The sequence below is a fragment of the Piliocolobus tephrosceles genome, chromosome 1 (assembly GCF_002776525.5).
Source record: "Piliocolobus tephrosceles isolate RC106 chromosome 1, ASM277652v3, whole genome shotgun sequence".
Taxonomy (NCBI): domain Eukaryota; kingdom Metazoa; phylum Chordata; class Mammalia; order Primates; family Cercopithecidae; genus Piliocolobus; species Piliocolobus tephrosceles.
The window spans coordinates 168,979,568-169,006,998 of record NC_045434.1 but is presented as its reverse complement, the minus strand read 5'-3'; the positions used below and the strand labels follow the sequence as shown (position 1 = coordinate 169,006,998).

The 27,431-nt window shown below is 44.9% G+C and overlaps 2 protein-coding genes across 2 annotated transcripts; one reads left to right on the top strand and one right to left on the bottom strand.

Annotated features, from left to right (window-relative positions):
• The first annotated feature begins 2,864 nt into the window (after positions 1–2,864).
• CPT2 (carnitine palmitoyltransferase 2) lies at positions 2,865–20,367 on the top strand. The gene is made up of 5 exons (XM_023188320.2): positions 2,865–3,557; positions 7,184–7,264; positions 8,783–8,889; positions 16,198–17,502; positions 19,426–20,367. The coding sequence occupies exons 1-5, from the start codon at positions 3,403–3,405 to the stop codon at positions 19,755–19,757; spliced, it is 1,980 nt and encodes a 659-aa protein (XP_023044088.2). The 5' UTR covers positions 2,865–3,402; the 3' UTR covers positions 19,758–20,367.
• Positions 20,272–26,887, bottom strand: CZIB (CXXC motif containing zinc binding protein). Its single transcript, XM_023188330.1, has 8 exons — positions 26,820–26,887; positions 26,511–26,594; positions 25,114–25,170; positions 24,668–24,749; positions 24,427–24,458; positions 22,947–23,024; positions 22,154–22,219; positions 20,272–20,905 (listed from the first exon to the last, which is right to left on the bottom strand). Exons 1-8 carry the CDS (start codon positions 26,823–26,825, stop codon positions 20,828–20,830), a joined length of 483 nt encoding a protein of 160 aa, XP_023044098.1. The 5' UTR covers positions 26,826–26,887; the 3' UTR covers positions 20,272–20,827.
• Positions 26,888–27,431: the final 544 nt, after the last annotated feature.

Below are 27,431 nucleotides of genomic sequence, written 5' to 3'. Positions count from 1 at the left end.
AAAGTTCCTTTATGAGGCAGGGAGAGCATTTTTTTTTAATACTCTGGTTTCACTTTTTTGCAGTTAAATACTTTCTCACATACTCAATATTTATAAAAGGGTTAGAGTTCATTTTAACAAATCCCATTAAATAGGCAGAGCTTTTCAAAGTCTTGCCTATGAATTTCCTCATTTCAAGCACTGTTTAGTCCAGGTAAGCTGCAATAGAACCTGAGCACTTGGGACTGACAGGCCAACTCTAGGTTCCAGTTCCTGACATTTCTTTGAATATTTGGCTGTTCACATTTGTTCTCTTTGGCCATACTTACTGCACTAGACCTCTTTTTTGTTGAAATGTGAACTCTACTGCTAGCCAGTTAAAGTTCATTGTTCTTCAGAACTTTGATTTTAAAGATGAATATTACTTTAACCTGGCCATGAGATACTGCTTTTTCGTAGTTAACTCAAAACAAAGCAGAACTCTGGGGATTAGTTCAATATAAACAATGTATTCTTCAGAATCTTTCTCTAAGTAGAGGAATTTTCTTGACCCTTACACAGCAATATATGGTCTTTTCGGACTACCAGCTCATGGTTATTCTTAATGTGGTCCAGACCCCAGGGCCATCCCTAGGAAAAGGAAGCAAAGCACCTCCCCACAGTAGGCCTGGGCCAGACACAATGGACACACGGTGGAAACAAGGTCCCTGCCCGAAGACCTCAAGATTTATTGTGAGAGATGAATTGGTAATTAAATAGCTGATCAGTTTAAAAGCCCTAATACAGTTGTGTTTCATGTACATAACTGTAAATGAATGTAAAAAGTGCTGTAAAATCACAGTGGGAGGGATTCATTCTTGCAGTGAGGAAGATGGACGAGGATTGAAGAAGACTTCATAGAGGTTGTGAGTTTTGAAATAGGGTTTGAAGGATGAGTAAGAGTTCACTAGGCAGAGATGCATGGAAAGAACATTCCAGGCAGCAGAGACAGCTAAAATAAATAAATAAATAAATAAACAAGTCACAGAGTAAGGAAAAGGATGGCAATGAGAAGTGGGTCAGTGTTACTACAGCATAGAGCAATATTGTCCAACCCACAGTTCAGGACAACTTTGAATGAGGCCAACACAAATTAGTAAACTTTCTTAAAATATGAGATATTTTTACAATTTTTTTTTTCTTATTAGCTATCATTAGTGTTAGTGTATTTTATGTGTGGCCCAAGACAATTCTTCTTTCAGTGTGGCTCAGGGAAGCCAGAAGATTAGACACTCCTGGCATAGAGTATTTTGGGGTGACATGATGGGAGCTGGAGAAGTAGGTGGGGGCCAGAATTCAGAAGGCCTTGGACACCAGCCTAAAGGCTTAGAGTTGCTCCTATTGGCCATGCACACAGCAAAGATGTTCGAGTCTCTCTTTTGGCTGTTAGATTGGATGGGCTCAATTTTTTGGCCCTCTGTCTCTAGAACAGAGCTGCTGCTTTTCTACTGGGCCCACTATTTCTTCCTGGTCCTCTGATTCGCTTGGTGCTACACAGATCTTGATATTTGCCTCAGGTATCAAGGCTCTGAAAATGATCAGGATTTAGAGCAGACTGCTCTTTTTCAGAAAGAGTTTTATATTCTCCCTCTGGTCTTATACACTACAGGCAAATGGCACCGGTGTTTTGGACTTGGGCCAGTTGGGCCTTTTCTCCCTTCAAGAGAGAAGGATTTGATATTCAGTATTTCTGAATTTCATGCTTAGTTCTTAAGACATTTCCCATTTGCCCTGAGAAATAAGTGCTGGCAGTAAGCTGCACTGTTTTTTTCTAAATGGGAAATGAGTTAAGCATTTGTGATCACCACTGAATGAGTGCCAGAGCTGGTTAGTGATCTTCCTGTTCAATCTGAGGTCACCTAACTAGATAAGAAAGAGCTGAAACTAAAAGTCTGGTCTCCTGAATCCCAATCCAGTACTCTTTCTGGTGTGCTCCAGCTTCTGGCTCTGCTCAGCCAATTATGGAACAGACAGAATGTACTTGGCTGCTCCAAACAGGGCTAAAGGGCAGTTTTGTTCCCAAAATGGAATTCTGTTGTGCTTAAGCCAGGCAGCATAATTGCGTGTCTTTTGGTAACTCCCTGTCTTCTTCTGTAAAATGGGAGTCACTGGGTCCTTAGGTTCCAGTTTTCTTTATGCCCCTTTGCCAATTTCATTGAAGGAAAGAACTTTAATGGGGTTGTGTGTGTCTGTGTGTGTGTGTGTGTGTGTGTTCTGGGTTAGTGAAAACTTCACCAAATTCAGCCACATAGAAACCCTAGTCGAAAAAAATTTAAGATTGTAGGAGAAATGGACAAATGATGAAAAAAAGTAATCCTTCAGCTGCTTCTAAGATGAAGGACTGGGGCGTGGTGGGCTGTTCTGCAGCTGTTTTGTGATGGATGAGGGATGATGGATCTATGTTCAAGTAGCGGAATCTTAAAGTCAGGAGTTGGAAGGAATCTTGGAGGTGGTCTGTGGTGACAGGAAGCCTCTTCCAATAGACTGAACATGGAAGACTTCCTAGAGCCGGAAGACAAGGGTTTCCTCTTAGCAATGAGCTTCCTGTTTTTGGAAATGCTCAAGCTGAGAATGGATGTTCAAGCAGAGGAGATTCCGCTTGGAAGGGGCGTTCTGCACTGAAGTGGTGGCCAGCGGGAAACGCCAGGTTTCCAGCTCCTGCACAAATCCTTTCTAATATCCATCTACTCAGGTGAGCTGGCAGGGCAGTAGCTGTGCAGTGTTCAGAGTCATTTTATGTCAATGATCTTCACCTCACCTCAGTTTACTAACAACAGTAACAACCGTTACCGTTTACTGCTTTCCTATTAAGCACCATGCACTGTGCATAACATGTTATCTTTATTTCATATCTAGAATTTTGGGAGGTACGTTGAATCATTAAGATCTATCTACTTCTTAGGTGAGGAAATAGAGGTTTAAAATTTAGTCCACAGTCTCGCAGGGATGGAGCCTGGATCAAATTTTGGGTTATCAGATTCCACACACAGTTCTTAGCTTTTCTTTTTTTTTTTTTTTTTCAGCTCCAATTTCCGTCTTGCTCCAGAAAAGGGGAAGGAGCGGCTGCGGATCTCTGTCTCCCGCCTCCTAGGGAAGGGAAGGGAGACCAGCGGTGCGGAGGCTGGGGCCCCCTTCTGGGTGGGGCCTAGTGGTGGGCGGGGCCTGGCAGTGGGCGGGGCCTGGCAGTGGGCGGCCCCTGTCCGGAAGGGGCCAGTCCGGGGCGGAGCCGACGCCCTTACAGGGGCCGGAAGTGGCCTGCGGGAGGAGGAGTAGTGGGTTCAGAGTCCTGAAGCAGTGTCCCGGGCCCTAAGGGGCGACGGCGGTCTTGTCTTTAAACTCCAGAACTACCCGTTTGCCGCGTTCTCGCCGCCGCAGGCTCCCGGGATGATGGTGCCCCGCCTGCTGCTGCGTGCCTGGCCCCGGGGCCCTGCGGTTGGTCCGGGAGCCCCCAGTCGGCCCCTCAGCGCCGGCTCCGGTCCCGGCCAGTACCTGCAGCACAGCATCGTGCCCACCATGCATTACCAGGACAGCCTGCCCAGGTGAGCCCGGCTTCCGGGTCCCCGCCGCCCGCTGCCATCCCAGGATCGGCCCCAACCTGACTGCAGTCACTCATGACTCTTCTAGTGAACCCGCTTCCGCCCCCAAGCCCCTACCATGGAGGCTGCCACATCCCCTAATCTGGAAGTCTTGGGACTTTCAGAATCTCCTAGCACAGGAACCTCAGAACCCTCAGATTGTCTTCCAGAACCCCTCGATGCTATCTCATTCTCCATCTTGAACCCTTCTCAGATTTCCTCTCCATTAACCTGACTTCCAGCCAGCTAAACTAAGTCCTTCTCTTCTCCCTGAAAAATGCCAGACCTGCATATTTCCAGCTCCGCTGTAACCCCTCGACTGTAGTGTCTCCTGAAGTACTTTAATGACTGCCTCACATTCCTGCCCGGAATGTGGGTAGGCTGATTCCTAATACATCATGGTTACCATTCCTCAACTTCTCCCAGCACCGCCTTCACCGCTGTCACTCAGGACCCTCAGCCCCACCTCCCGTTTCTCCAGTACTCTGTTCTTTCACCCCCCCATCAGCCCCCACAAGCACAGCCCTCAAGTGTTCACCCTTGCCCTCAACTGACCCTCCCCATGTTTTTAAATCTTTAATCTTCTAAGTCCAGTGTTGACCCGGAAACCTTTCACTCTCTCCAAGCCCTCCTCAACAGGTTCCTTCCCTTAAAATATCCTACCTCATCCACAGTACCCCTTGTAAGTGCAGCTCACCCTCACAGAATTCTAGATACCACCCTCAGTACCCCGTCCACACTCCATCATACTCAGATCCAGGGCCCACCCAAATTTCTCTTCTCCTCCTCACCGTGGGCTACCCTGCCTTCGAAACACTTCACCCAGAATCGACTTCCCGTCTGAAAATAGCCCTAGTAAATCCTCTCCCCTTCCCTCCCCCAGTACTTTCTTAAATCCGGCTTCCGATTCTCCCAGCCTTCGAACTCCACCTTCGCCTGAGCTGCCAGGTCTCCTTCTTCAATATTAGACATTTTCTTCACCCTCTAAACCAAACCTAAACTAACTTCTAACTTACTGAGCGAGTAACTCCATTCCTGGAGACAAGTTCAAAATTTGCCTCAAAGACCCTTCTCACTTTATTTCTCACCAAACTGTCCTCAGGGATTCCCCGTAGTCCAGGAGCTAGAGGCCAGGTTCCTTCCCCGTGTGTGAAACAAACATTGTGTCACAGGCCTCACCCGAGCTGCTAGGTTGCTGTTTTTCTCCGCATCTGGGACCATTTAACCCAGCGTCATCACTACATACCCCCACCCTCTCAGGAGGATCGAGCGATTCTTGTGAAATTACATTTTATGCAAACATCTAAGACAAATGAAAATGAGATTATCTACACATAGCAGGGGGGAGGAAGAAAAAGGGGCTTTGTGCCTGTAGGATAAGCCTGTGTGTATGAGCTGAGCCAGTATGTGGGTGAAAGGTGAGGACGGACAGAACCTGTCTTCACTTGCCAAGTTCAGAGTCAGATGGTCACTGACTTTCAGGCAGGCCTGGGCCCCACCCAGGTTTAAGATCAGAGGGATTTTCTGCACTTTAGAATTGGAAAGCTGAGAAGAATATTCAAGATCATTTATTCCAGCCCCATCCACAGCACAGTCTGTAGGAATCTGGAGGTACCAATTCAAACTCCAGTTCAAACAGTACCACTAGTCACCCATGCATAACCTTAAGCAGCCAACCTCTCCCAGACCTCCATTACCTTATTTGTAAATTGGGAGTTAGATGAGAGATAAGATTCCTTCTCTCTCTCAGATTATAGACTGATTACATGTATAATCTTTCACACTCACTCATTGATGTCATACTTGGTGAAAAGCCCTAACTTTGAGGTCTGATAGAATGTAGTTTCAGATTCTGGATCTGCAAGTCTTTAGCTATAATTTTGGGCAATTCTGTTAACTTCATTGAGCCAATTTTATTTTGTTTTTTTTTGAGACAGAGTCTCTCTCTGTTGCCCAGGCTGGAGTGCAGTGGCCCTATCTCGGCTCACTGCAACTTCTGCCTCCCGGGTTCAAAGGATCCTCCCACCTCAGCCTCCCAAGTAGCTGGGATTACAAGCATGCACCATCACGCCCGGCTAATTTTTGTATTTTTAGTAGAGATGGAGTTTCACCATGTTGGCCAGGCTGGTCTCACACTCCTGATCTCAAGTGATCTGCCCTTGGCCTCCCAGGTAGCTGGGACCACAGGCATACACCATCATGCCTGGCTGATTTCTTGTATTTTTTGTATCTTTTGTAGAGACAGGGTTTCACCATGTTGCCCAGGCTGGTCTTGAATTCCTGGACTCAAGCAGTCTGCCTGCCTCGGCCTCCCAAAGTGCTGGGATTACAGGTGTGAACCACCATGCCCAGCTTCATTTCACTCCAGAAATTTTTATGTAGGACTTTTTTTTTAATCAAATTGCCATTGTCTCTAATGTAGAATTTTGTTTAAAAGGAAGAAGGTAAACTTTCATGAATATCCCTACTGTAATAAAACCAAATCTTAAGAAACATATGTAGGCAACTCTGGATTTATGAGGTAGCTGAGATAGTATTTGGAATTTTTCTGAGTAAGTCAGTGAATGTAAGGGGATCTATGGTGTTAAAGTGTTGTAAATGGGTACTTAGTGCAGTCTAAGTCCATAATGGCAGTAAATAATTGATTTATTTTTGTCATACTGTGGAAAAACATGCATTAAAAATAAACTGATGAACCACAGTATATCTTATATTAGGCTTTTAAACTGCTTCATGTATCATGTTTCATTTCCTATATGACTGATACATTTCAGTATTTTGCATATCAGTGTTACTTTTTAGTTGGTAGAGGCAACCTAACAAACTCTGTTTGTTTTGCTGTTAGGGGATATTTCTTTCAATAAAACCAATGAATTGGAAGAGAAAATACACCTCACTTTACTGTCCATGTGTTTTAATTTCACAATCAGCCAGTAACTTCATCACCATAGCCATCTTTGGGAATCTCTAGCAGAGAGAATGATGAGTAGGCAAATTGCTGTTCCTGTTATTTAAGCACATGGGACTATTTGGTTCTTCCTAATGGCGTTCCTGGTGTCTGGACATGGCTTACTGGTTGATTCCTACCTTTCAGTGACTGTAGACCCCATATAACTGGCCCTTGGACAGATCTGTGTTTCACTCTTATATAATTATCTGTTGTAAAATGCAGAAGAAAATTTAAAAAATAGAACCTTTTCATTTTATCCTAGGGGAGAAAAATGCAGTTGTTCAAACTAAGGCTAGAATTAAATCAGGGCAATACAGTGTTAGCACAGGTGTTGTCATTTTGACCAGAAAACAGGAATGCTTGGGGCAGCTTCTGCTTCCCCATTTTGAATCTATTATTATTATTTAAGATATTATATTCATATTTTATGTAAATATTTAGTTGTTATTTTACTTAAAAGTAGAGTTACCATTGATATACTTGGCATTAGTAAACCCACAGATTCTGATTTGTCTGTGGCTTCCCATTATTGGTTTTGGGGGAGGAAATTAATGATCTAGTAATCAGTTCATTAGCTTGTAAAGCTAATTAACCTCTTCCACATACTGTCAGCCTTACACTGACCCTGCTTTCTCCCCAGGCTGCCTATTCCCAAACTTGAAGACACCATTAGGAGATACCTCAGTGCACAGAAGCCTCTCTTGGATGATGGCCAGTTCAGGTAAACACTGAGAACCTTGGGTGAGCATAGTTGGGGTGGTTCAAGACAGGCTGGCAAGTAGTGGTGGACCAAGCTTCAGGGAATGTTTGTGACTTGACTGGGTCTCCAGGAACCCAGAACCTAGTTGTGCCTTCGCAAGTTCAGGAAATAGATTTTCATTCATGAAGGACTGACCGAGCCCTGAGAGTTCCTCTAAACAGGCTCAAGAGAAGATAGTTTATAATCCAGAATGCCAAATGTGTACTTTCCCTTAGCAGGTGTACCTGGGAGGCTTGCTGGTCCTGGTCATTTATAGAGAGCATGTACCCTTGGAAGGGAGGTCCACTGAGGAGACCATACAGCAGACCAGAAGTCTGCGTTGTAAGCATGTTTATTGAGTTGGATAGCATACCTCCAAAATTTATGCCCTTTTTCATGAAATTTAGTATATGATCTTATTTGGAATTAGGATTGTGGCAGATGTAATTAATTAAGATGAGGTCCTACTGGAGTAGTGTGGGTCCTTAATTAAATATGACTGGTGTCCTTGTAAGAAGAAGGCACAGAGACAGCCATGTGAGGACACAGGCAGAGATTGGAGTGATGTGTCAACAAGCCAAGGCATGCCAGGGATTGCTGGCAACACCAGAATCTAAGAGAAAGACATGCAACAGATTCTTCCCCAGTCTTCAGAGAAGATATAGTCCTGTTGACACCTGGATTTTGTCCATAAAGCTTCCAGAACTGTGAGAGAATAAATTTCTGTTGTTTTAAGCCACCCAGTTTGTGGTGTTTTGTTATAGCAGTCCTAGGAAGCAAATACAGCATGGAATTGGAAAATAATATCAAATTTTGTCAAAAAGTGGATTGCATTAAGCTCTTGTAGCCTAGTGTAGTACTCTTTTTTCATAATGGAAATTTTTCTGTACAGGTAACTGGCATTGTTGGAATCACAGAACTCTTCACTGGACAGTGATGGAGAAACAGATGAATTATCCATAATCTAGTCCTCTATTTTCAAGTATTCCTTATTAGTCATTTAAAGTTTCTCTTGATATGGTAATAGCTACCAGTTATTGAGTATTATGTTTTAGGATATTCTGAATCCTTAGCTTTATAAATATTTTTAATCTTGTAAAGTGGTATTATTATCCGTTTTACACATCAAGAAACTGAGACTCAGATCAAGTAACTTATCCAAGATCACACAGTTTGAAAAGTGACAGAGCTAGGATTCAGACTTAACTTCTGTTGACTCCAGAGCTTGTGTCCTTTTCTCTGTGCCAAACTGCCTCCTAGGGTATGGATTATTTTGTGAGATGTTGATTGATTTTCCTAATCGTTCATTTTAAGAAGGTAGTCTAGATTATCAATTTTAGATTGATTCCCGTTCTGGTTAGAGGTGCTTTCTGATCTCATTCTGGGTTTTAGGACTATGCTGTTGGGGACCCAAAATTCTATTATGAGTTCCTTGCCATGAACCTAAAAATCACGCATTCCCTACCATGGTTTGATTTTGTCTTTTCTTGAATGTTTTAGGAAAACAGAACAATTTTGCAAGAGTTTTGAAAATGGGATTGGAAAAGAACTGCATGAGCAGCTGGTTGCTCAGGACAAACAGAATAAACATACAAGCTACATTTCAGGTAGGTAGGCTGGGCTGTGGGTATGATTTCTCCCAGAGCCCTCCATAATGAAAAGTAAGGCATATTCTCTCCTGTTTTGGTCTCAGAGATATTTTTGGTGAGACCAGCAAATGAAGTAACATCCCATCCTCCCTTCCTGAGGTAAATGTTAAGGCCAAGTGTGTTCCTCCTCTACTGAGGTGTTGACTACAGCCCATGCTCAAGAATGATGGCCGGCCTTCTTTGTAGATGGGATTGAGGCAGAACCTAATCAATGGTCCTGTCTGAAAAGGATGCAGGATTAAGTCCTATGTCCTGTATCATTCTGGGTCCTTCACTGTCAGGCAGAACTGTCCTCTCCAGCCTCTTCTCTCACCACCCACGCTGACACACTTCCTGCTGAACAACTCATTGATCCCTGAACCCTTAGTCTTTCATTCTTCTGTGCCTTTATCCATGCTGTCCCCTCTACCATTTTTTTGCCTGGCAAATTCTTCTTTTAAGATCCAGGGAGGATGGTTTTCTGTGCAACCTCAGTCCTTTTTCCACTCCATTCAGAGTTGGTTGCTTCCACCTCTGTTCCTACAGCACTTCTTTTAGTTTATACATTTACCAAGGTTATACATGCACATAGTTTAAAGAATCAGACAGTTCTATACGGCTTGTTAGGAAAAAGAGCAACTTCCTTATCATTACCTTATTTCCCACTTCTCACTTTCAGCTCCTAAATCTTTTGTTATATACCTCACATCTCTAAATTAGATACTTGCATTAGTGCATCTTGATTTTTTCGCTTTAGTCATTAGCTATTGACATCTCACTGTAGATTAGAATTCAGCAGTATTTTACATCCCATCACATATGTGGGATGTGTATACACGTACTTCCTGTCCCCTCATTTTCATAGCATAGGGATTTGTAATTTTGGTTAACTCAGTATCTAGTGTTTATGCTATTATGATCATATAAACATTATTGTCAGCTGACTCATATAGCATATTGGGATTGTTTTTCCTTTCCAGTACAAAGTTTTTGTTTTCTCTGAAGTTAATAATTATTCCATCCTTTCTTTTGTTTAGTTTCCTATGTGCCTACTAATTTACACCCAGACTCTTCACAAGCTATCTGAATCTCCTCTCAATACATGAAAGCAGATTGGACATTCTATCCATTTTGGTCTTCTTGACGAAACTTCTTCCAGAACTTGCAACATGCTGTAGTCTGGATTTGTGAACCTCTTGGCCTACCGTGAAGCTGCTCTCCTGTGCTCTTTCACCATCAGCCGGGACATCTATCATCACTTTCTCATGTTGGGACTCATGTTTCTTGTCTTTCATATTTTCTTATTTCTTGGCTTTTCTTTTTTTTTTTTTTTTTTTTTTTTAAATCAAAGCACATATTCCCTTTACTATCTGGAAACAGAACATGGGAAGCAAAAATTTTAAAATGTCCCTTATACTTCATTGATAATTTGGCCGGGTTTGAAATCATTTTTCCACAGAATTTTGGAGCCTTTGCTTCATTGTCTTTTAGCATCCAGTGTTGCTGTTGGTAAATCTAACGTTATTCTGAGACTTAAATCTTTTGACTATTTCTTCTCACTGCCTTTGGAAGCTTTCTAGAATTTTATCTTTGTCCCCAGTGTTTTGAAATTTCAGGTAATGTGTTTTAGTGTGAGTCTATTCTTACCCATTTTGTTGGGCCACTCTGTGAGTTCTTTGAATCTGGAATCTCATCCTTCAGGTCTGGGATATTTTCTTGTTTTATTTCTTTGGATTTCTTCCTCTCCATTTTTTTTCTCTGTTTTTTCTTTGTGGAACTATTATCATTCAGGTGTAGAATTTCCGGGTCTTATCCTCTAATTTTCTTATCTTTTCTCTCACAGTTTTCATCTCTTACTCTTTTTGTTCCATTGTTTTGGGGGACTTTACTTAACTTTAATCCCTCAACCTGTCTGTTTTTAAAACTCCTGTTTTCCTATTTTTTACTTCCACAAGCTCTTTTTTCTTCTTATGGTGTTCTTTTTAAAAATAATTTATCTCTGAGAATTTTTTTAAAGATCTCGTCTCTCTTCATAGTCTATTGCCTCCAAGTTGCTTTTCTCTTGTTTGCTTTGCCCTTTCTTCAGATGCTTCATAATCCTGTATTGTCTTAGATATGAATGAGATATTAAAAAGCTCTTGGAAGCTATGTGGATGAGGGTGAGGCTTGTCAGTTACAGATTTGCTCTAATGTGATTGATATGGCTTGGCTCTATGTCCCCACCCAAATCTCATCTTTGAATTGTAATCCCCACGTGTTGAGGGAGGGACCTGGAGGGAGGTGATTGGATCATGGGGGCGGTTTTCCCCATGTTGTTCTCATGATAGTGAGTGGTTTCTCACTAGTTCTGATAGTTAAAAACTATTCAGCAGTTCCCCCACTTGTTCTCTTTCTCTCCTGCTGCCACGTAAGATGTGCCTTGCTTCCCCTTCACCCTGTGCTGTGACTGTAAGTTTCCTGAGGCCTCCCCAGCCACAAGGAACTGTGAGTCAATTAGACCTCTTTTCTTTATAAATTACCCAGTCTCAGGTAGTTCTTTATAGCAGTGTGAAAATGGACTAATATGGAAAATTGGTACCAGGAGGGGTGTATTGCTACAAAGATACCTGAAAATGTAGAAGCAACTTTGGAACTGGTTAATAGGCAGAGGTTGGAACAGTTTGGAGGGGTCAGAAGAAGACAGGAAGATGTCAGACAGTTTGAAACTTCTTAGAGAGTTGTTGAATGGTTTTGACCAAAATGCTGATAGAGATATGGACAATGAAGTCCAGGCTGAGGTGGTCTCAGATGGAGATGAGGAACTTATTGGGAACTAGAGCAAAGGTCACTCCTTACTATGCTTTAGCAGAGAGACCGGTGGCATTTTGTCCCTGTCCTAGAGATCTGCAGAACTTTGAACTTGAGAGAGATGATTTAGGGTGTCAGAAGAAATTTCTAAGCAACAAAGCATTCAAGATGGCTTTTTCTGAAAGCATATGGTCATATGCATTCACAAAGAGATGATCTGAAATTGGAACTTATGTTTAAAAGGGAAGCAGAGCATAAAAGTTTGGAAAATTTGCAGCCTGACCATGCAGTAGAAAAGAAAAACCCATTTTCTGGGGAGAAATTCCAGCCACCAGCTGCAGAAATCTGCATAAGTAATGAGAAACCAAATGTTAATAGCCAAGACAATGGGGAAAATGTCTTGAGGGCATTTCAGAGATCTTTACAGTAGCCCCTCCCAGCATAGGCCCAGAGGCCTAAGAGGGAAAAATGGTTTCCTGGGCCCTGCTGCTCCTTGCAGCCTTGGGACATGGTGCCCTGTGTCCCAGGCACTCCAGCTCCAGCCATGGCTAAAAGGGGCTAAGGCACAGCTCTGGCCATTGCTTCAGAGGGTGCAAGCCCCAAGCACTGGAGGCTTTCCTGTGGTGTTGGGCATGCAGGTGTGCAGAAAACAAGAGTTGAGGTTTGAAAACCTCCTCCTAGATTTCAGAGGCTATAGGGAAACACCGGGATGTCCAGGCAGAAGTCTGCTGCAGGGGTGAAGTCCTTATGGAGATTCTCTACTAGGGCAATGCAGATGAGAAATATGAGGTTAGAGCCCCCACACAGAGTTCCCAATGGGGAACCTAGTGGAACTGGGAGAAGAGGGCCACTGCCCTTCAGACCCCAGAATGGTAGATCCACTGACAGTTTGCACCATGTGCCTGGAAAAGCCACAGGCATTCAACGCCAGCCTGTAAAAGCAACCATGGGGGCTGTACTCTGCAGAGCCACAGGGGCAGGGATGCCAAAGGCCTTGGGAGCCCACCCCTTATATCAGCATGCTCTGGATGTGAGACATGGAGTCAAAGATCATTTTGGAGCTTTAAGATTTAATGGCTGCCCTGCTGGATTTCAGGCTTGCATGGGCCTGTAGCCCCTCTGTTTGGGCCAATTTCTCCCTTTTAGAATGGGAGCATTTACCCAATGCCTATAACCCCATTGTATCTTGAAAATAATTAACTTGTTTTTGATTTTACAGACTCATAGGCAGAAGGAACTTGCCTGGACTCAGATGAGACTTTGGACTTGTAATTTTGAGTTAATGCTGGAATGAGTTAAGACTCTGGGGGACTGTTGGGAAGACATGGTTGTGTTTTGAAATGTTAGAAGTACATGAGATTTGGGAGAGACCAGGGCAGAATGATGTAGTTTGGCTCTGTGTCCCCAACCAAATCTGATCTTGAATTGTAATAATCCCCAAGTGTCAAGGGAGAGACCTAGTGGGAGGTGATTGGATCATGGGGCACTTTCTCCCATGCGTTTCTTGTGATAATGAGTTCTCATGAGATCTGATGGTTTGGAAGTGTTTGGCAGTTCCTACTCCTCACTTATTCTCTCTCCTGCTGCCATGTAAGATGTGGCTTGCTTCCCCTTCGCCTTTCACCAGGATTGTAAGTTTCCTAAGGCCTTCCCAGCCATGCGGAATTAAGTCAGTTAAGCTTCTCTTCTTTATAAATTACCCAGTCTCAGGTAGTTCTTTATAGCAGTGTGAAAACAGACTAATACAGTGATCCAGCTAAACTGCTTCCCTGGGTTGTCCCTAATGGTAGTGTCATTGGGTTAGATTCCCTAGGGAGGCTTTTCTAGTAAACTGCCAAAAGGTTGCTAGTGTTGTAGAAGGTAGGGTAAGTAAGGGAAGAAGATTTGAGATCTCAACTGTGATTCAGGTCTCCCAGTTTTATTTTATTTATTTTATTAGACAGAGTCTCATTCTGTCACCCAAGCTGGAGTGCCGTGGTGCGATCTCGGCTCACTGCAACCTCTGCCTCCTGGGTTCAAGCAATTCTCCTGCCTCAGCCTTACCGAGTAGCTGGGACTACAGGCATGTGCCACTACGCCTGGCTAATTTTTTGTATTTTTAGTAGAGACGGTGTTTTGCCATGTTAACTGGGATAGTCTTGATCTCCTGACTTCATGATACACCCATCTTGCCCTCCCAAAAGTGCTGGGATTACCAGCATGGGCCACCACACCCAGCCTCCAGTTTTATTTTTTCCAGAGAGTAAAACTTAAGTCTTCTACCAGAGTGCGGAGGGAATCTCAGGTTGTGGTAGTGGTGATATAATTAAACAGTCCTCAACCAGATGTATCTAGGCTGCCAATTACTGAGCCCTCTGGGGGTTCTGCTGTGCAAATCATGATTCCTTGGCTTTCTCTCCTGCCAATTTAGGATTGGCTTTCTCCAGTCTGCTTTAGTCATTACCAGTTGCATAAGTGCTTTCCAGCTTCTAGTATTTGTTTTCTCATCTCCCATTCTCTTGGCCTGACTTGGTTTATGTCTCTTTGAAATTCTTTTGCTAAGGGGGGATCAGAGGCATGAATTTATGTCTTCTTTCATCAAATATATCTTATCCACCAGTACTTTTCTCTCATCATTTTAGTATTATCTCCCATCATTTAGCATTGCATTATGTTTTAATTATTTGCCTCCTTCACCAGAGTTTTTCAGAATCAAAGACCATGTCCTTTTCCTCTCTAAATCCCCTGGACCAAGGCCTGGCACAGCACTGATTCTCAAGGGATGGAATGAGTGGATGGGCCAACAAATGAGTAATAGACAAATCTGCATCTATTAATCCTTTTCCCAGTGCTATACATATAAACGTTATTTGCCTGAATGAAAGATGGTCCTTATTTATAGAGTTTATTCATGCTTACTAATCCAAGCAGGAACTTTCCCTGACATATTTTCTGATAAAATATTGCTTTTGGAATTTTTACAGGTAAAACATCTACAAGAACTCAGAGGGCTAGTCTGAGTGATCCATGCACTGATAGTTCTAATAGCTTTTTGAGTACTTTCTAAACAGGGAGTGCACAAATGTACACTGTACACAGAAGGACAATGAAGACGTTCCCCCCTTGTCGGGGGGGCAGTCAAGTATGATTGTTGCCCCTGAAAGGAGATGAAGCAAGAGAAACCTAAAGAGATGGGGTGGGAATTAACTATTCTGTTCCAACATGAATGCAAGTGGAGTGTTACCATATTTTATTCCTCTAAACCAAGAAAGGAAACCAAAGAGGAAGAAAAAGCAATTAATAAACATTAGGAAAATGCAAACCAAATCTGCAGTGCTATACTACTTTACACCTACCAGAATATCTCCACGCGGCAAGACATATGATAACAAGTGCTGCTGAGGATGTGGAAAAATTGGAACCCTCATAGACAGCTGGTGGGAATGGTGCAGCCACTTTGGAAAACATCCTGGCAATTCCTCAAAGGTTAAACAGAGACTTACCATGTGATAGCAATTCCACTCCTGGCTATGTCCATATAAAAGCATGTATAAGAATGTTCATAACAACATAATTCTTAATAGCTAGGCGCAGTGGCTCACACCTATAATTCTAGCACTTTAAGAGGCTGAGGTGAGAGGACTGCTTGAGGCCAGGAGCTTGAAACCAGCCTAAGCAACATAGTAAGACCCCATCTCTACAAAAAATAAAAAAATTAGCCAGGCTGGTGGTGTGCATCTGTAGTCCTGGCTACTTGGGAGGGTGAGGTGGGAGGATCGCTTGAGCCCAGGGTTCAAGGCTGCAGTGAGCCATGATCACACCACTGCAATCCAGCCTGGACAACAGAAATCCTGTGTGTCTTAAAAAAAAAAAAAAAGGCAATATAATTCATAATAAAAAGTGGAAACAGTTCAAATGTCCATTAAATGATGAGTGGATAAACAAAATATAGTATATCCATATAATGGAACATTATTGAGCCATAAGAAGAAATGAAGAACTTATATGCTACAACATGGATGAATCTTAAAAACATTATTAGGAGGCCAAGGCGGGTGGATCGCCTGAGGTCAGGAGTTTGAGACCAGCCTGCCCAACATGGTGAAACCCCATCTCTACTAAAAATCCAAAAATTAGCTGGGCATGGTGGAGGGTGCTTGTAATCCCAGCTACTCGGGAGACTGAGGCAGGAGAATCGCTTCAATCCGGGAGGCGGAGGTTGCAGTGAGCCAAGATTGCGGCACTGTACTCCAGCCTGGGTGACAGGAGCAAGACTCTGTCCCCAAAAAACAAAACAAAAACATTATTGTAAGTGATAGAAGCTAGATGCAAAACACCACATATTGTATGAGCCCATTTATATGTCTTGAATTACTGCAGAGCAAAACCATTCAGGGAATCCTCCTCTCTGGAGGTTGATGCCATTTCCTTTGCCTATGCTTGAATTTTTTTTCTTCTTCAAATTTTATTTTTAGGAACAGCATTAACATTTTATGTTATTTTTTTCTTTTTATTTTTTAGGACCCTGGTTTGATATGTACCTATCTGCTCGAGACTCCGTTGTTCTGAACTTTAATCCATTTATGGCTTTCAATCCTGACCCAAAATCTGAGTATAACGACCAGCTCACCCGGGCAACCAACATGACTGTTTCTGCCATCCGGTTTCTGAAGACACTCCGGGCTCGCCTTCTGGAGCCAGAAGTGTTCCATTTGAACCCTGCAAAAAGTGACACTGACACCTTCAAGAGGCTTATACGCTTTGTGCCTTCCTCTCTGTCCTGGTATGGGGCCTACCTAGTCAATGCATATCCCCTGGATATGTCCCAGTATTTTCGGCTTTTCAACTCAACTCGTTTACCCAAACCCAGTCGGGATGAACTCTTCACTGATGACAAGGCCAGACACCTCCTGGTCCTAAGGAAAGGAAATTTTTATACCTTTGATGTCCTGGATCAAGATGGGAACATTGTGAGCCCCTCAGAAATCCAGGCGCATCTGAAGTACATTCTCTCAGAGGGCAGCCCCGCCCCCGAGTTTCCTCTGGCATACCTGACCAGTGAGAACCGAGACATCTGGGCAGAGCTCAGGCAGAAGCTGATGAGTAGTGGCAATGAGGAGAGCCTGAGGAAAGTGGACTCAGCTGTGTTCTGCCTCTGCCTAGATGACTTCCCCATTAAGGACCTTGTCCACTTGTCCCACAACATGCTGCATGGGGATGGCACAAACCGCTGGTTTGATAAATCCTTTAACCTCATTATCGCCAAGGATGGCTCTGCTGCTGTCCACTTTGAGCACTCTTGGGGTGATGGTGTGGCAGTGCTCAGATTTTTTAATGAAGTATTTAAAGACAGCACTCAGATCCCTGCCATCACTCCACAGAGCCAGCCAGCCACTGCTGACTCTACTGTCACTGTGCAGAAACTCAACTTCAAGCTGACTGATGCCTTAAAGACTGGCATCACGGCTGCTAAGGAAAAGTTTGATGCCACCATGAAAACCCTCACTATCGACTGCCTCCAGTTTCAGAGAGGAGGCAAAGAATTCCTAAAGAAGCAGAAGCTGAGTCCTGATGCAGTTGCCCAGCTGGCCTTCCAGATGGCCTTCCTGCGGCAGTACGGGCAGACAGTGGCCACCTACGAGTCCTGTAGCACTGCCGCATTCAAGCACGGCCGCACTGAGACCATCCGCCCAGCCTCCATCTATACAAAGAGGTGCTCTGAGGCCTTTGTCAGGGAGCCCTCCAGGCACAGTGCTGGCGAGCTTCAACAGATGATGGTTGAATGTTCCAAGTACCATGGCCAGCTGACCAAAGAAGCAGCAATGGGTGAGGCAGGGGTGGGGAGCATGCCCTTGGGTCTTGTCCTCAGTGCTTGGGTAAGCGAGCCTAAGTCATATTCTACTCCAAATCTGATTCCTACCCCTTCACTAGGTTTAATCCATCGCCAACTCCCCAAATGAGTTTTCTTTTCTACCCTAGCAGTCTGAACAGCCACACTAGCCACTAGGGATCAGAATGCTCTTGCCTCCTAAGCAGGAGTGGGGGAATGCATGTGACTTTGTGCTCATTTAAGGTCACTTTCAGCTGTGACGTGTCATTCTCTTTCTTTTTTTTGGAGACAGAGTTTCCCTCCTTCATCCAGGCTGGAGTGCAATGGCATGATCTTGGCTCACTGCAACCTCTGCCCCTAGGTTCAAGTGATTCTCCTGCCTCTACCTCCCGAGTAGCTGGGATAATAGGCACCCACCACCATGCCTGGCTAATTTTTGTAGTTTTAGTAGAGACGGGGTTTTGCCATTTTGGCCAGGCTGGTCTTGAACTCCTGACCTCAGGTGATCTCCCCGCCTTGGCTTCCCAAAGTGCTAGGATTACAGACGTGAGCCACCGCGCCTGGCCTTTTTTGGAGACACAGTCTCATTCTGTCACCCAGGCTGGGGTGCAGTGGCGCAATCATGGCTCACTGCAGCGTCAACTTCCTTGGCTCAAACAATCTTCCTGCCTCAGTCTCCCAAGTGGCTGGGACTATAGGCATGCACCACCATGCCTGGCTAATAATTTTTTTTTCTTTTTTTCTTTTTTTTGATGGAATCTGTTGCCCAGGCTGGAATGCAATGGCACAATCTCGGCTCACTGCAACCTCTGCCTCCTGGGTTCAGATAATTCTCCTGCCTCAGCCTCCTGAGTAGCTGGGACTACAGGCTCACGGCACCATGCCCAGCTAATTTTTATATTTTCAGTAGAGATGGGGTTTCACTGTGTTGGCCAGGCTGGTCTTAAACTCCTGACCTTGTGATCCACCTGCCTCGCCCTCCCCAAGTGCTGGGATTACAGGTGTGAGCCACCACGCCGGGCCTAATTTTTAAATTTTTTTGTAGAGATGAGGTCCCACTGCATTGCCCAGGCTGGTCACAAACTCCTGGGCTCAAGCAATCCTCCTGCCTCGGCCTCCCAAAGCACTAGGATTATAGGCGTGCACCGCTGCACCCAGTCTCCTTTTTCTGTTATTCATTGGTTATCAGACTGACTTTTGAAAATGTAGGATTTCTAAACTTGCGGCCCCACTAACTTCACCTCAGTTGTAGTGTGTCTGCTCTCTGTAAACAGGTCATCTTAGAAACTTCCCAGTTGTCATCCATCATTACCCTTTTTTTGATAAAATTCAAGACCTGGAAAGCACCTGGAGGGTCATAGTTGTCCTTTCATGTTGCTATGAAGTGCTGGAAGTGAAAGGGACCTCCAAGACATTCTAGTCTTCTCTTCCTCCATTTTATAAGGAAAAGACCAAGCCCAGTTACACAGCAAATTAGTAAGACTGAGATTAGAACCCTGGTCAAACAGACTTTCCATTTTGTTCCACTGACTCAATCTTTTCTTTTACACTTGAATCAGACTTACAGTTTTATCGTAGTTTTTGAGTCCATGGCTCTCTTCGTGTACTGTCTTGACTCTTTGACTAAACTGATTTTGAATCTTTAAAATTATGCTTTTCTTTTAGGCTCATTTTTAGCTCAGCTGTTGACAGCTATTTTTAAATATAACATGACATAATACATTTTCTAAATAATTTGAAATATTCTAGCTTGAGCTGCTCTGAAGGTTAGTCAGCTGGTGGTGGGCACAGAGGTAGACAGAGCCTTCCCCACTCTCAAGGATGCTGTGATAGGTATTCCTACCATGTGGTAAGTGGGGAGGTTTTCCTGAGGTCCTTTTCTGTCCTTGGACTCTGGTTTTCCATTTTGTTTCTCACAGGCCAGGGCTTTGACCGACACTTGTTTGCTCTGCGGCACCTGGCAGCAGCCAAAGGGATCATCTTGCCTGAGCTCTACCTGGACCCTGCATACGGGCAGATAAACCACAATGTCCTGTCCACGAGCACGCTGAGCAGCCCAGCAGTGAACCTTGGGGGCTTTGCCCCCGTGGTCTCTGATGGCTTTGGTGTTGGATATGCTGTTCATGGCAACTGGATAGGCTGCAATGTCTCTTCCTACCCAGGCCGCAATGCCCGGGAGTTTCTCCAATGTGTGGAGAAGGCCTTAGAAGACATATTTGATGCCTTAGAAGGCAAATCCATCAAAAGTTAACTTCTTGGCAGATGAAAAGCTACCATCACTTCCTCATCATGAAAACTGGGAGGCTGGGCATGGTGGCGTATGCCTGTAATCCCAGCACTTTGGGAGGCTGAGATGGGTGGATCACTTGAGGTCAGGAGTTTGAGACCAACCTGGCCAACACGGTGAAACCTCATCTCTACTAAAAATACAAAAACTAGCTGGGCATGGTGGCAGGTGCCTATGATCCCAGCTACTTGGGAGGTTGAAGTAGAATTGCTTGAACCCAGGAAGTGGAGGTTGCAGTGAGCTGAGATTGCACCACTGCATTCTGGCCTGGGCAACAGAGCGAGACTGTGTTCTGTCAAACAAACAAAAAAGAAAAAAAAATTGGGGCCTGTGTAGCCAGTGGGTGCTATTCTGTGAAACTAATCATAAGCTGCCTAGGCAGCCAGCCACAGGCTTGAGCTTTAAAATCATGGTTTTAAAGCTAAACGTGTAATTTCCACGTGGGACTAGATCACAACTAAAGATAACACGAGATTTCAGTTTTAAGGGCATTTAATCAGGAGGAAAGGTTTGGAAAACTAACTCAGGTGTATTTATTGTTTAAGCCAGAAATAAAGTTTAATTTTTGCTTGAAGATGGTTCTTAATTTTTTTTAACCTAATTCCTAATCCTCACAAAGATCTTTCCAACAGCAAGTTCAGTAAGTTCGGGTAATAGTACGTCACCATTGGCTTCTGGCTCATTGAGTGATGGTGGGATCGCAGTTTCCTCTCTGTAAACTTGCCCTTGACTGGGGAGATACCATTTCCTTAAAAATACTCTTCATATTCCTAAGGAGTGAACTGCTGCTGCACGAATTCTTATTTGCAGAGAGCGTAGCTGCTTCCTTACTTCACCTTCATACACCAGTGCAGCATAAACAGGGGCTTTATTGATGGGGCTTGGGAAGCTGTAATAAAGTCCAGCATGCAGACTGTGAAGGTTTGGTATAGCCGCCAGGAGACAAGGGGCAAAGGAACCAGCCTCTGTGGGCTCTGCTGCTTGGGTACATTGTCCTTTCTCAGTTTGTAAGGGCAACTGTGCAGGAAGAGGGATCAGCACTTCACAAACTGGTGGGTGACCTCGTAGATTCCCACAGACTCCTGGGCCTTTTCATCATAGTCAGTCCAGTCCTGGGAAACAAAATGGCAATGTGAGCCTCACAAGGCAGAATGCAGCAGTGTGGAGAGCAGAGAACTGGGACTTAAAAGGCCCAGCTCAGGCTCTGACGCAAATAATCATGAACATGTATGACCCTGAACAGAGCCAGATAACTCAGGCCTGAATTCTAGCTCTTTCAGTTGTGTGACTGGGCAAACCACTTAACTTCTCTGAGCCTCTTCTCTGAGTCCTGTCTTCTATTTAAAAAAAACAAAAAAAGGACAACAATGGAGTTCATATTGAATGTTAAAAGAATCAAATGAAGTAACACATTTAAAAGAACTCAGCAGCTGGGCGTGGTGGTTCATGCCTGTAATCCCACACTTTAGGAGGCCAAAGCAGGTGGATCATTTGAGGTCAGGGGTCCGAGACCATCCTAGCCAACAAGGTGAAACCCCATCTCTACTAAAAATACAAAAAAAAGCCAGGAATGGCGGTAGGCACCTGTAATCCCAGCTACTTGGGAGGCTGACGCAGGAGGATCACTTGAGCCCAGGAGGCAGAAGTTGCAGTGAGCTGACACTGTGTCACTGCACTCCAGCCTGGGCAAGAGTGAGACTGTCTCAAAAAATAAAATAAAACAAAATAAAATAAAAGCACTCAGCATAGTGAGTGCCTGGCACATATAAGAGCTCAGTAAATGCTAGCTGCTGTTACTAGGTGCTATGCAAATGAAATGAAGTTTTTGTCCTTCAAGGCCTGAGCACAAGGCTTTTCTATCTGCAGGGTAGTAATACGCCCTGTAATACAGACTCTTTCTTGTTCTTCACAGTAGTTAGGTGCAATAAAGCCACCACAAACACTGAATTAGGGAATACTGAATGAATACTCCCTGGGGAAATACAGGGTTAGCTTCCTATGAGCCTCTGGTCACATTTTCATCAACCAATCAATAATCTAGCTTTATGTGTTTCTGTTTAAAGATACCTTACTTAATATATATTGTTGATTCATGAACTCACAGCCAGCAGCACTATAGCTCATGCCTGAATAAAGCTTATCTAACAAGTATTCTCTCTGTAAGGGGCATCATAGCTTTTCCATATGTAGGAACATTAGAAAGCACTTTAGCACTATACCTGTGGCCATTTCAACAGCAAAATCACTAACAAAAAGCACAAAAATACAAAGTTGGCTTTCCATTGATAAGCCTTGTCTACCAAAAAAATATTTCCCACCAGGTGCCCTATAATACCTCACAGAGCCCCCAAGTCTCATACCTTCTCCTGCAAATTAATGTCACTGAAGACTGTCCCTGACTCCACACCTTCAGCAGCAAACCCAGCCTGCAGGGGACAAGAAGGTACCAGTTAGTCTTGGCAAAAGGAGGCATTGGGCTATAAGTGAGGGCTGGCCAGGTTGCTGGCTCTTCTCACACTTTTGGGATGGAGGACAGAGATGCAGTATGAGCACCTGTCTTGGAATAACTGTTGATCTTCCAGGACCCGGCAGCTGCCTCAGAACTAGAGTGATGGTTTCTCTGAATTACAGCCCTGGACCAGAAGGCAGCAGGCGCAGCATAATCCCTTCCACTACCCCTGGTTTGCTGAAGGCCCCTGGGCATGTCATTTCCCAGGTTGGACCTTAGTTATTTATAAAATGGGGATGAGGTATTTGCTCTTCTGCCTACCTCACAGATTTGTTGTGAGGTGAAACATGCACAAATAAAGGGGGATAAGCACCAGCTCAAGTCAGATAGACCTGGGTTGAAACTATAGCTCTATTGCTTACTGTGTGACCCTGAACAAGTTGCAAAATCTCTTTAGTTCCTTACTCATCTGAAGAACAGGATGAATAAATTCATAGGGTTACCAGGAGGATCAAATGTGGTAACGTGAAAATGACGGCATGGGTGCCCAAGCATACGGCAGCCACCTAATAAGGGACAATTATTACTACCGCTAGAAAGGAGAAATGTCTAGTCCATGGTCTCTGTAGGTAGCAAAGTTCTGGCTGTCACTTCATGCATCCCCTCCCCAAAGACAGAGATTCCACAGAAAGATACACACGCACCTGGGGCTGGAAATCAACTGGTTCAAGGCCCCTGCACTCAAACTCCACTATTGTCTTGAAGTTTTCATTGTCTTCAGCCTAGAAAGGAAGTGTGTTGAAGAGGTAGGCCCAAAAGAGCTCTCAAGATGACCTCATGGCCCCCTCCTTCCTGCCAAATGGGCACTTACTGCCCCTGGAGGCCTACCATGAGACCCAGGAACAACTGGTCCCCTTCTTAGAGGAAGCCTGCCTTGGGCACCTGCTCCCTATGAGGCTTTCTGTAGACAGTAGACATGGAGGCTGCAGAAGAGTGTGGATGCTGAAGTCAGCCTGCCTGGATGTAAGGTAAGCTCTGCCTCTCTTCCCCTCTGGGCCCAAGATTCCTAAACTGTCAAATACAGCCGAGGAAACCTCTACAATTTTGTTGTCAGATTTTGAAATGCATATAAAGTGCCCAGCACAGTGCTCAATAAATAGTAAATAAAATTATCAACACCAAAAATATGAACAAGAATGTTAAGCTCCAAAGTCTCTAGATCATCCAAACAGAACCAGTACACTTAGCCATAGCCTTTTGCTCACTATCTGCCATTAAGGAAGGGAGAGGGCTGACTTACAGCGGTTGAAATGGTTATGTATGTGGAGGGGACACCTCTCGCGGGATAGGTGGCCAGGAAATTCATACCTACCTGACCTATGGGCTTAGGGACCACAAGTGCCATGCCCACACATTCAGTCTCATCCTGTCATTCACTGTAAAAATAATTTCCTGCACACTGACTGGATTTTGACCAGGAGGAAAACAGAGCAGAAGCTCTGGGATCTGGAACAGTGAAGAGCCTCGGACTCTGGCACTGGTAAGGCATTTCTCTGTTAGGGCCCTAGTTCGATTCTTGTTTGTCTGTATTTTCCACTAGACTATTATGTACTTGAGGGCAAGTCCTCATTTAATTTCTCTTTAACTTCAGGACAAAGCCAAGAATTTGGCACAACTCAAGATACTTTAAATAAATACCAAATAAGGAATAGGTGAATACAAATAACTGGTTTTCTTTAAACAAACAGACCCAAAGCACACACTCCCTCCCTCACCTTTGGGCTAACTTGTTCCATAGTAACATATAACTATTTAATAACACTGATGCTATAAAGGATGGGATGCACCAAAGGACTACCCTACCTATGGTTTCAGAGAAAGCTTGCTACTCCCCTAAAATGAAGACAAGGCAAGTGCTCTCAGTGATGCAAACTGAACAGCTAGATTGTGTCAGAGGTCCCCTGAGATCCCACAGCCCAGCCCTCATAAGAAGGCACTGCAAGAGGCAATATACCAAGCACTCAGTGTACAGTGAATAAATGACTGAGGGAAAGAAGAATTAAGTTCATGAGTGAATGTCCTATGGCAGGTCACTCTGATGCAGGCATGACTCTAGAACCCAGACATACCAACTCCAGTTAGGATTTAACCCCACCATCCCTGCCACTACAGCAACAAACTTACATTGTAAGGCTTGATGGTGCTGCTTAATATCTCTGAAATAGAAAAGAGAACACAAAGTTGACTTGAGTCCATGCCCTGGCCCCAGCCAGGTGCCCAGATGTGGCCCTGAAAAAGATCGCGCTGCACAGGTGTCAGCATCTTAGGCTTGACTCCACCCTCAGGTAACATGAGTCTACTTTCAGCCTGGTGCCAGGAAGCTGTGGGCCACCCGGCAGAACTCAGTACGCACAGCCTGACCTACCGATGGAATTTTCTCTTGCACACAGCTTGCACTTCTGGACCATGGAAGCACTGCCACGGCCCCCCTTCAGTGCCACACTGTCCTGGCAAAAAGCAAACAGAACTTTCAGTCACATATGAATTTGACGTACGGTCCTGAGGAGATTGAGCCCACCATTTATTGTCCACTGAAAGAGACCAAGACCCAGAAAGGGTAACTTACTAGGACAAGACTCCTGGGAACGCTTCCTGAGGAAAATAAAAAAAGAGCTTCTCCTTGATTTTGAACTCTGCCTCACATCTCAAAGATGTTTGTTGAACCCAGTGCTCATCATACTGACACCTGCCCTCCCAAACCACAAAAAAGTAGGGAGTAAAGAACTGGAGAGATGAAGGCCAGTTTCCCCAAATCCCTGCCCAGAAGTGTATGTGTGTTTGTGAGTGTTTGTGCTGGGGGGGAACAGTTACCATCAGCCGGATGTACTGCCACTTGTCCGAAATCTCACCACAGTTGCCACATTTCATCTTTGGGGGAAAAAGAATGTTAGTAAAGCAGCTGGCTCAGCTGGGCAGACACCAAGGAAGGGGTAAGAACAGTGGGAGGTGGGCAGGCTCATGGCCTACCTTCTCATTGGCAATCTCACTTCATCCCTAACACCAGCCCCAACAAGGACAAAACTAGACCTATCTCTGGGCAAAGGGTAGGTAGGTAAGGCTGTCTAATATGCCGGCATGCCCATCCTCCTCTACGAAGTGCTCAGTGTGGCCGGGAATTCAAGGCATCTGTGGTGCAGAAATGGCTTCAATGGGGGTGGGGGGAAATAGGGAGAGATTTGTTAAAAGACACAAAATTACAGCTATATGGGAGGAATAAGTTCTAGTGTTCTATAGCACTGTAGGATGACTATAGCTAAAAATAATATATAGTTTCAAATAGCTAGGATATTAAATGCTCCCAACACAAAGAAACGATACATGTTTGAGATGAATATGCTAACTACCTTGATCTGATCACTATATATTACATATATCGCAACATCACTATATACCCCATAAATATGTACAATTCTTATGTGTCAATTAAGAAAAAAAAAGAGAGAGAAATGGCCTCAGCAGGCCCCCCACCCACTCTGCTTGGTCGGCTTTATGGTCCCACAGGCCCTGTACGTCACTGGTGTATTTATCACTCTGTTGTGACTCTATTTTTCTGTCTCCTTCACTCGATTCGGCTTCTTGAAGCCAAAGAACAGATTCTCCCAAGTAAGCCCTGGTATTCAGGCTTCAAAATCCTGGGAAATAAAAGTAGCCCGGAGGCAGCTTCCTGAAGAACAGGGCTTTTGAGAGGTAGAGAAGGATGCTGGGATTTTGACCAGGAGGAAAACAGAGCAGAAGCTCTGGGATCTGGAACAGTGAAGAGCCTCAGACGGCTGGAGAAGGGGCGGCCTCTGTAGACCCTGCCGCTAGGGTACCAGCTTTACCAGTGTGGGAGGGGAAAGGAAGGGTGGATTACGCACAAAATCAAACTATTTCACAATAAAGAAAACCAAATCAATAAACGAAAGGCGAACTATTCACCTTATTAAATAATCACAACGTCCCTTCAAGTAGCATTTCGTTTAGTGTCCGTTTACAGACCACGAAATATTTAACACAGGGAAAAACTACAAAATGAAGCTTTCCAAGACTGCCAGTTAGAGATAAACCAATACACTTTAATAAAAAGCAAACGTAAAATTCTAACTAGGAAAACCCCGAACACTTAATGTGCCTGGTTAAATATTTTCTCACACTGCCGGAGAGAAGGCTCCGGTTCAGCACTGAGATCAGGACGGGCCGCCACTCCCCGGGCCCCGCCCCGGCCGCACCTTCAGGTACCACCGGAAGTCCTCGCCCACGGGCCGGAGGTTGGTGATGTTCTCCAGCGTGGCTTTGAGTTGCAGGGCGATTTTCTGAGGGGGAGGGCCAGAGTAACTGCGTCAGCCGTGCCTGCACAGCTCCACGCCGGCCCGACCCGCCCGCATTCCCGGCCATGGGTGCCACAGGGAGACATTCCTTCTGCCTCCTGCTCCTTCAGCGCGAACCCACTCGCTTCATCTCCTCCTGGCGCGAGCTCTTGCCTCCCAGACCCTCGCCACCTCCCCTCCGTGTCCCCGCGGCGGGCGGCCTCCCCTCACCCCCATGGTGACCCGCTCCACTCGGTGCTGGCTGCGGCCGTTGCTTTCCGGCGCGTCGTAAAAGGCGAGTGCCGTCTGTGCACCCTCAGTAGGGCCTGAGGGGGCGGGGCCGCGGGGCAGGGAGCTCTGCCTGCGGCTGCTTGCCTGGCCCACGGGCTTTTCGCATCTGGGGATCCGGGGCCAGTGAAGGTCAGCCAGGTCCGCGAGCAACCCGTGCTCAGACCGGCGGAAGCCTGACTCCGGGATTCGGTGGTGCCACAGACACTTACTGAACGCCGATTTTGTGCCTGCTCTAAGCGAACAAGACAGTTGCTGCCCCTCAGTTCTTTTCAGGCGCTTCACTACTCTGCTAGCCCTCGAACTTCTCAGATCACGTCAGCTCCCTCTGCCCAGGGGAAAAACTACAAAAGGAAGAGTTCCAAGACTACCAAATAAAGATAAACCAATACACTTTAAAAAGCAGAGTGTATTGGTTTATCAGATTTGGGGATGATGCCTCTCTTTAAACTGCTCTTTCCTGTTTCACCCTAGACCTGGTTTCTAGGCCCCTCTCCAGAGGTTGCCCTGTGTCCACATCCTTCTCATTGTGGTCCCTGCGACTGGACATTCCCC

Coding starts and splice junctions, on each gene's coding strand:
- CPT2 (XM_023188320.2), top strand. CDS start 3,403: ATGATGGTGCCCCGCCTGCTGCTGCGTGCCTGGCCCCGGGGCCCTGCG. Junction 7,265..8,782: donor TTGGATGATGGCCAGTTCAG/GTAAACACTGAG, acceptor TGAATGTTTTAG/GAAAACAGAACAATTTTGCA. Junction 8,890..16,197: donor ACATACAAGCTACATTTCAG/GTAGGTAGGCTG, acceptor TTTATTTTTTAG/GACCCTGGTTTGATATGTAC.
- CZIB (XM_023188330.1), bottom strand. Junction 24,750..25,113: donor GGCAGTACATCCGGCTGATG/GTAACTGTTCCC, acceptor GCTTTTTGCCAG/GACAGTGTGGCACTGAAGGG. Junction 24,459..24,667: donor TGCAAGAGAAAATTCCATCG/GTAGGTCAGGCT, acceptor TTTCTATTTCAG/AGATATTAAGCAGCACCATC.